Source organism: Hipposideros armiger, unplaced genomic scaffold (assembly GCF_001890085.2).
Source record: "Hipposideros armiger isolate ML-2016 unplaced genomic scaffold, ASM189008v1 scaffold_333, whole genome shotgun sequence".
Classification (NCBI taxonomy): domain Eukaryota; kingdom Metazoa; phylum Chordata; class Mammalia; order Chiroptera; family Hipposideridae; genus Hipposideros; species Hipposideros armiger.
This window is the reverse complement of record NW_017731683.1, coordinates 134,393-143,954: the sequence shown is the minus strand read 5'-3', so window position 1 is coordinate 143,954 and position 9,562 is coordinate 134,393. Positions and strand designations below refer to the sequence as shown.

The window sequence follows — 9,562 nt, the reverse complement described above, 5'->3', positions numbered from 1 at the left end:
CATCTCCAATTCAAGATGCAACTGGTTTTGAACTTTATTTTCCCAGCAGTGAATAATTTTTGTGTTTTGGTTGTGCTAATCGCTAGAGCTCATCTCTGATCTTTTGGCTTTGAGAAAAGTCAATCCCCATGACAATGAATTGAGAACCGTGTAAAAGAGTAGATTAAAGAAAGGATTGCTGTAGATGATTTTGCTCTGGTTGGGGAGTATATTTTATTTGCTTCATTGTATTCTACAATAGAAGTTCCCAGCTTGGTCTACTTAATGCACTGTAACTACCTATTTTAAGAACTAATGTGAGAGGTGAAAGACATATTTCTGTCCATTAAGTTTTTCACACTAAAAAGTACTAAGAGGATTTTCTTTAAACCACAATTGCATAACTTTTTAAAAATCATGTTCCTTTCTGAGAAACAAAAATCTCAGTTCTCCTTTTAAAGTACTTAAAATTTATAAGTAAATGACATTAAAAACATATTTTCTGTGGGAAATACAGAACATTGTTCAGTAATTTCAACATTAGGCCTGTTGCATTGCTTCATTTTGATAATCAGAAGGGCAGGTAAAAATAGATGACAGACAAATGGATAAAAGAAAGGGAGGGAGGGTTTGTCTCTCCTTTAAGAGAAGTGTTGCCTCCATCCTCTTGAATTCATTAATTAAGATAATTCCCAAAGGAATCTCCAATCAAAGCCACATGATGTAGAAAACTTCTCAAGATTTCTTTTAATCAGCTTAACCAGATGAAGACTGACAAATCTATTTCACTTAGTTCTGTATAGGGCTATTTTGACACCTCCTCCATACAATTAGGACACCAAGTTGGTATGGCTACCCAATGCAGAAGACAGAGCTTACAATATGGCAATTTAAGACACTCAGTTTGGAAAACACAATTTACAAACATATTATATTGAAATCCAACTCTTCACCCTATGTTGGGATTGCATCTCTCTCATGATAGCTGAACGTTTGGTAACATTACGAAGTCAATTATAAAAAAGTCTAAAGTTGCAACTCCTAGATATTTCATTGGCTGTATGGTATACCATCTATAACAAGATACTTCTAGGAAATAAGAGATNATTTTATGATAGGACATGAGTCACCTGGCACCTTCTGCTCTAGACCCAGTGAGGCAAACCTAGTCATCTGTTCCTGCAGTAAACCTTACTTCCTGTAAGAGGAAAGATGTACAGACACCAATAGTGTAAAAGCAAGCCAGTCTTTTGATACATGCCTCCCATTCAGGGGAAGGTCCGTGGTCTGCCCTCACCGTTGTTGCTGGGCTGCACCTGAGCTTGGAGTTGGGTTTCTGAGATTCTTGCATTGCCCTGAACTGTTCTTTGAGTGTAAAAAAGGATGTAGGCTTGAGTTTTGCACACTTCCTCGACACTGCATACATTCAGCTTTGAGTCATTGCAGTGGACCCAAAAACCTATGAAACCAAAGGAAAGAAAGAGTAAATGACTACCCAACTTATATTTCCAATCAGCAGGCACAACCAGGAGATGAAGAAAGGGACAGGAATGTGAATAGAGCTAAGCCCTGATCATTGGTGGTGGGGGAAGAGACGAGTAAATGAAACCAAGAGACTTCTCTGTAACCATTGGCTTTAACCCCACCAAACCCCACCACAATACCGTTTACAATATCAACTGATTCAAATTTTTGTCCTCATTTTATTTAGGCTTTTTCATTGCCCATTACGGCTTTCTATCTATAAAGACAGGAGACTGAGGGCTAAGAGAGGGGTAGAGAAGGAGGGAAGGGGAAATAGAAAAAAGAGAGGAGTGCTAAAGGAAAATTTAGGAGGACTAAAAAGTTATTTGTTCACAGGCTCACTCTGGCTACCTGGTTCAAGATCAGTATACTACTGAAAACACAGCTGCAGCCCTCCTGCCCCAGTGCAGTAACTAACTGGGAGGCTCTGCTCTGGGGGGGAAGGACTGAAAGGCTCTTGGGAGGGGCCCTGGCATCCCCACACCTCTCATGTAAGGGATGTAGTAAGGACATAGTAAGTGCTCAGTAAATGTTCTCAGCTTTATGAGCTGAAGCTAGTGAGAGTCATACAGGATCTCCATGAGGTGAGACAGGTCCTATTGTTTTTGCATAGCCAAGAAGGAAACAGAAGTCTGCAGCACAAGTATTAATAAATAATGATAACCTCTAACATTAATTGAGCATAAAGTGCTAGCTGTGCTAAGCACTTTTACATGTGTCAATTCCTGTCAATTTTTAGAAGTGTTAGGTTTTTACTTAGTAATATATCCAAAATTTGAATCCAACTTTCATAATCCTGCCCACTGGATTTACATGTATGTACTATCCCCCTATAAATGAAATAAAAGGAAAGCAATGAAATGTGGACAAACCAGCCCTTTCCGTGTCCCCCACCCCACAGAGCAAAGCGCACGCACCTCCCTCTGTGTTGTAGCAATAGGCTGTGTAGTGTCCTGAGCCAAACCCTTTCCCGTGATGCATGACCACTGCGGAGAGATCATAGGCAAAGGTCTCTTTGTCAAGAGAGGAGAGCATGTCCCTGCAGCAGTAAGGTTCCATGGTTAATACCTGGTCAAAGACGACATGGACCCCAATCTTCTCTCGGTGATTACGGCCAGACCACCTAGAGCATGGAGAGAAACTTCTTACTAGTAAAAAAGGGCATAAATGATTACAGGTAGAGGTGGGTAAAACTGGGAGCTGACAAAACAACCTTCCAGCTTTGGTTTTCATGTCAATAAAACACTAGTAATCAATGTTCACATGTATTTCCTGTGAATCTTCCATGATGTACCCTGAAACTAGAGATCCCTAAACAACCAATTCAGGGAATAATCTTTTGTAGTTTACTGCCTGCCTGTCTTTTCACAGATTACCTCATACTTTATTCCTAAAATGACTATATAAGCCTAAGTGAGGCTAGACAATCTCCAAGCACAGACAGCTGGTGCAGACTAGCTAATCAAACAGGGAGCCAGTCCTGAGAGCAGGAGCCAGTTGATATTGGTCCCCAATATCAACTTGCCCCACTGGGCATGACCCGTGTCATCTCCACGGAAAGCGTAGGGTCTCTAGGGAACCAGCGTCCCCTCCCAACAGCAAAGACATTTGCCTTCACCAAAGCCTTTGAAGCAGCGGTTCCCACAGCCACCTGGGACGCCGGAGAGCAAGCTCACCTGAATCTTTTAAGGTGCAGCCGCAGGACCTGAGGTAGTCTGTAGATCATTAACTGCTTTCTAGCTTCACTCAGAACAAGGGGTTTGGGATTGGATTTTCGTCGTTTGCCTATATGGTTTGGGAAGGTACAAGACACAGATTATGAGGAGTCTCATTCGTTCCTAGCTATGGCAGAGATAATGACTTGCCACTCAATATGCATTCTCCTTATTTCTCAGTATTTGAACCTCAATGTTATTTGGGGCAGCAATGTGACCCTCTGTAAGACTGCATTTTCCAGCCTCACGTGTCTGTGTGGTGTGGCCACGGAATTCTGGCAGAGATGGAAGGAATGATTGTGTGGCACTCTTGGGATGGTAGCTTAAAGAACACTGACTCAGTTGTAAGGTGCATTCTTTGTCCTTCTTTCTCACTGTTTGCAGCTGTTGGAATTCCTCTTGGACCATGAGATAATCTTGAGGATGGAAGTCTTAAACTAGGATAGTAAAGCTGAAATATGGAAAGAGCCTGGGTCCACAACAACCATGCAGCCACCATGCAAGCCTCTGAATGTCCTTCAGACTTCTTATACCGGGGGTGCCAAAAAAACGTATACAAGTGGACACTTTGGTTAACATTGCTCAAGCAGTAGTTCGCTGTAATCAGAAGTGTCTGGACGCTGATGGTAACCACTTTGAGCACCTCTTGTAATTACAGAAGTCAAACGTGACTTGTATTCATGTTTTACTATCGGTATATATTGAGTATTACAATTTTAATACAGTTTTCCTTCCTTAAAATGTGTATACATTTTTGACACCATATATATTATAAATATATGTAATATTATATAGTTATAATAAAATTTCATAAGCATTTTTAAAATGCTCCCATTAATCTACAAGGTAGTGAAAATGTATAACGTAAGTGAACAAACAAGTCTTGATTCAAATGACAATTGTGTCTGAGACTCTGAAGAGTCCTTAAAATATTCTCATATCTTAATGTGTTTTTCATACTGCATTTAAAGTTTTGGAAAACAAAGGCTCTGTGCATCTGACACACAAAAATGCAATCACAATATCACTGGATTCATTTAAAAATAAATGTTTAAAATGAAATTATTTGTCTAATAATCTTATTTCTTAAGCCTGAATATGCAAGTATGTGTATTTATCAGTATATCCTAAGGAGCTCTGTAATCAAGGATTTCTAACTCAACATAAAAAAGTAGTAAGAAAATAGCCTGTGAAGCAGACTCCCCAGGGCTTCAGAAAGATACAAGACATGTTGAAAACTTAAGGTACAGAATACTGAAGGGACAGACACAGCTTTCAACTGAACATTAACATATAACTTGAGCTTGTTTAAAACAGCACATTTCTATCTATTAAAATCCCCATGGTTATGAAAAACAAGAATTTATTCTATACAGGTTACAAAAATTATGATATTTATATATCTAATATTAGTACTGACTGGGGATTATGCACTATGAAATAAGAAAATGTAACAGATATTCAGCAAGCATTTTACTCACTAATTACGATTTTGTAATTTTTTTTAACTTTGTATTCTCAGATGTCAGGTACTTACCTGGAAACTGACATCCATTTGGTTGCTAAGAGATACAAAATCAGTGTGCACTGTTTTTCTCTGTCTTTTAGAGAATTGCCCTCTTGGGTTTTGCCTCAAAGTAGTGAAAGTTAACTCTGTTACCCATGTGGAGATTTATATTACTTGTACTAGAAGAAATTCCCAGGCCTCAGAAAAGAAATGAATTACTTTCAATATGCACAATTTAGAACAAATATCTGGCTTTTCCATAAACTTAATGATTTTCCATTTCACACAACTGAAAATATAATAGCATTATTTTATAATAAAATTTATAGATGAGTCTATGTTATGAGTATTTTGACAGAAATCTTATGAGAAATGAAGTTATTCAGTCAATTTGCATCACCAAAGTAAAGTTCAAACCCAACATTTTGAAAGTGTTTTCTGCCTATAACTTTGTGTGCTTCTTTAAGTAGATGGAGGGGCAAGACTAAACTTGGTCTATCTGGTTTTTCTTATACTTTATCAAAGGATCAAAAGCAAAACGCAGTTATAAATATGTACATCCTAACAGGTCAAGCGTTTGTCACAAATATAAATATTGATATGCCTAGTCAAAGAGCATGTTCTTCTAAAATAAGAGCAGTACTTAAATCAGCACGTTTTCTAATGACGCTGGACATCTAGACTCCCTTCACATGCACATTTCGTAACCTTTCAAGGACAATCTTCTAAGTCACATTTTAAAGAAATACGCTGAAAAAGCATCCCATGGCAGTCGCATTTTGTATTACTACAAAACCAAGTGGTTCAATTTTTAAGGCCCATGTGCTTATCACAAAGCCATTGATCATTTACTCTAATTTCATATCAATACTTTACTGGAGTATATCGCAAAAGAACACAAGATAATGCATTTATTTGTCTACTAAGGGAGAGGATGCCCACTTGCTTATTCCTCTTGTTACTCAACTTCTTGCACACCCTCAGCCAGCTGCCCTGTTGGTGATGCCTTGCATCTTACATGCTGTTTTAGCATTAAGTCAGATTACTACCATTTCTGGTCCAGAGCCCATTAAGAAAATTCCTGTTACAAGCAAGGTCTTTTAAATGTAGTTGTACGCCTATAAAAGGGCTGTCTAGTGCCCATTTTGAAGGGAAGAAGATGAATGTATCTTCTGTCTTCTAGGCTTTTACTTATTGTCTAGAGCCACACATTTTTAAGCAAGTTCCGTCATACTGGGAGAAAGGAGATATGGAAAAATGTAACACCTGGAGTCTTAAAATGTAATGACCTCAAATAACATCTCAGAAGGAGGGAGGAAACGTGCTCCCGGGAAGGCAAAACAGAGGCAAGGGAGCGAGTCTGCATCATTAAACCAAGAGTAATAGAAAACCCTCCCGGGTTTTTCCAGTAAGTTTTTGCAGCAGCAGCAGCAGCAGCAGCAGCAGCAGCAGAAACAACCTAATCAATATGCACACCCTCACCCTTCGAAACCTCTTGTCCCCAAACAGAAACTGTAGATCCCTCTCAACCTTGTTCGGGGAGGACAGAAAGGGAGGCGATTTCAGAGGCGTGGGGAGGAGCAAAAACAGCTGTGTAGCTCCAGCATCCTCATGTGAGTCCTAGCTACCAGCCGGCAAGTCCGCGCAGGAACTAGCCCCTGGCTCCTAGACCTCCTCGGGCCTGGGCCCTCCCTGCCAGAGGAGCCGAAGAGCTGGCCGCGCAGTTTTCAGACTCCAAACCACGATCTCCCCCTACCTCACCCACCCCGTGCCCTCATTCCAAGGCCCTTTCTTTCTAACCCCTTGGTGAGAGACCTCTTTGAGATTGGACAGGAGACGCTTTGGGGGGGCTAAGGGGAGACGTGTGGGGCTTCTTTAGAGGAATGAGTTGCCGGGGGTGGGGTAGGGGGATGTCATGGAGAGGGGCTCTTTAGTAAAACCCTGGGCATGGGGCAACTGAGACCCCAGTATCAATCACCCTCATTCCCACCCACCCCCCACTCCTCACCTTAAAGACGACTTCCGACCCCCCACCTCCGAGGCGGGGCGAGGTGGGAGGTGGGGGGACGCGGGTGGAGGGCGACGGCAGTTTTGCGGCCGGGATAGGGTGAGAGCTAGCCCCCGGGCCAACGCAGCTGCGCCCAAGAAACCACACAGGTGGGCGCAGCCTTGGAAGGTCAGGGAGGCCGGAGCTCAGAGTTAGCGGGGCCCAGAGACTGTCTGTGGGTGAGGGTGACCACGCGCGCCGGCCGGGCCGAGGGGGGCTGCCGGTGAGAAGGGACGTGCGGTTGCAGGGGTTCCCCGGCCACCACGGAGACACAGCGCACCCCACCCCTTAGGCAACAAGGCTGGCGGGGCCATCTGGGCTGCAAGACCGAGAAACTTAAGGCAAAACAGACAGGCTGCCCCCGCCAGGACGTGCCCCCGCGCTCGCAGCCCCGCTCCAACGCCTCCCAAGTCACCCACTGTCACCCACCCCACCCTGCAGAAAGCACCACGAGCCCAGGGCCCCCAGGCGGGTAATTACCTCTCCCGGAGGTGGAGTGGGGGGGCAGCAGCGGCAGCAGCAGACACTTCGAGCCTGACTTTCCGGCGTTCGCGCTGAGCGTGAGCGCGCCGAGCAGAGCCGTAACCTGCTATTTATAGACCAGAGCCTCGGCGCCCGGGGCTGCGAACCCAGAGGCGGCGAGGAGCGCGCTGGCGGCACAGGGCACGGGGCCGCGGCTCCGCTGGGCTCCCGCCGCGCTCCCCGGTCGCCCGCCCTGCCGCGCGCGCCCCAGAGAAGTTGTCGCCCGCGCTGCTGCCTCTCCTGCTGCTCACACGCCCCCTAGCACGATTGCTACTTTCTCCCCCCGCCCCCACCCTCCCTGCTCCTCTTCCTCCTCCTCTGCACGTTTCCAGCGGTCTCCTCCCAATGTCACCAGCGGCCGAACGGAGGCAGAGGCGGCGGCGGCGACAGTCGCGCAACTGGCGCAGCTCGCTCCCGGCTACTGATGGAATGGAGTTGATGCCCCAGCCCGAAATCACCCAAACACGCTTGCTCCGTGAGCTCGCAGCCTCTGCCCCAAACCTCTTCTGAGCCCCTAGGCGAGCGGAGACCGTCGCCCGGCCTGGGCTGTTGGGAGCACTGCTGCGGAGCGGTGGTGAGGGGTGACCCGGGGCCGCCACGGTGAAGCCGGGGCCAGAGAAATCACAGGGTTCGTTAATTCTCAGGAGGCCGCCACCGGCAGCGTCGGCCCAGACCCGGGAGGGGGTGGGGGTGGGAGGCAGGGTACCCCGATCCCCGGACTTTTGCCTGCCACCACCTTGGGACCCGTCTCTGTCGCCACTCCCCTCCGTAGTGGCCCGGGTAGAGGTCTGGCGGGGAAGACCCGGGCACCGGCTCAAAGCAGCCCACGGCCACCCACAACCAGCCCCCAAGTCGCCGCTGATGACTGAGGCCGAGCTACTCCCAACAGGCGTGTGTGCCTTTGGCAGCCTGTGTGCGTGGGGACATATCTGCACACTGCGTGTTTGAAGTGTCAGGAAAACGGGGTACGTAATCACACAGTCTGAACGCAGGCTAAAACTCCCCCACTTCCTCGCCACCAAGCCCACGGGGGAAGGCTCGCAGCCTGGTTATTCCCGGCTGTGGGGTGTGGGGCAAATGACTCTCCCCATCTGCGCCTTACAGGTGCCACCTGGCGGTTCTCTTGGAGAGGTTTTAACTGAGCTGCTTAAAAGGTAATGGTTATGCTGTTAATACTGAGCGCCAATCCGTCCACACAGGCACTCGCAGCCTTTTCCCTCCATAAAGCTAAGGGCGCTTGAAATTCACATTTTAAATAAAATAGAGTGGACTTGCTAGTACACACGGGTTCCACTTGACATGCAGAGAGACTGGAATCCCAAAATTAGGATGGAGACTTCGATTTGGGTTAAATCAGTATTTACAGTTACACAAAGTGGGAAGCTGTAGCTGCCCCCCAGCTGTCACCCCTGCTGTCACTTCCTGTATCTAGACATCCATTCACTCCACAAACATTTAACCGCCACTAGGTTATATGCTTTATCAATGAGAGCACAGACTCTGGTGTTTTGTTTTTCCATCACTCTTCCTCAGAGATTGAAACAATGCTTAACATGCTTTAGTTTCAATCGGTTTATAGAGTGACTTAACAAACACTATGGGACAAAAACTGTGCTTGTCTCATTTTCTCCCTTAGTCCCTGAAGCCCTGTCCTTTCCTTCAAGCGTTTTCTGCTATGCTCAGCCACCATCACAGAGGAGCTGGATGGAGGAGGGTGAATGGCACCAGTTCATTCAGGGCGGTGGGAATGTGGATCCCACTTGAGGAGCCTGTTACTCAGATTTCTTCTCCGTGGGGCAGTGCTGACACACCCGTTTTGGAAAAAACACCTATGTCATACTTGGGGCTTGAAGCAATGGATAAATCCTGTTTGTAGAGATCTGCTGACAAATGATGCAACTTTCTCAATGGGCAACAGTTTCAGCCTTTTCTTAGGAAAGCACAATAAGATTGAAAGAGTATTATTGGGTCGTCGGAAAAGTCATGATGTATTTTGTCTATTTTTTTCAAAGGTCATTTATTTATATAAAGAACAAAGATCAATCAATGATATATAGTGCCTGTTTTGTTCAATAACCTTTTGCCATCTTTCAGTGAGCTTCATAATTCCTCATTCATAGAAGTACCTGTCTTTATCTGCAAAAAAATGAACAAGGTGCTGATGTACAGCCTCATCTGAACTGAACGTTATACCATGCAAGGAGTTTTCAAGACAGCAAAACAAGTGGAAGTCTGATGGCGCAAGGTCAGGCGAGTATGGTGGGTGTG

At 45.5% G+C, this 9,562-nt stretch overlaps 1 protein-coding gene across 2 annotated transcripts; it reads right to left on the bottom strand.

Moving 5' to 3' along the window:
* Positions 1–1,096: 1,096 nt before the first annotated feature.
* On the bottom strand, positions 1,097–3,820 carry LOC109392516 (ubiquitin carboxyl-terminal hydrolase 49-like). Of its 2 annotated transcripts, XM_019661055.1 has the most exons (3): positions 3,180–3,820; positions 2,421–2,626; positions 1,097–1,438 (listed from the first exon to the last, which is right to left on the bottom strand). In XM_019661055.1, exons 1-3 carry the CDS (start codon positions 3,227–3,229, stop codon positions 1,248–1,250), a joined length of 447 nt encoding a protein of 148 aa, XP_019516600.1. In that variant the 5' UTR covers positions 3,230–3,820; the 3' UTR covers positions 1,097–1,247. The 2 variants fall into 2 exon arrangements, with proteins under 2 accessions (XP_019516600.1, XP_019516599.1); XM_019661054.1 differs by having other exon boundaries at positions 2,421–3,820.
* Between the last annotated feature and the right edge of the window lie 5,742 nt (positions 3,821–9,562).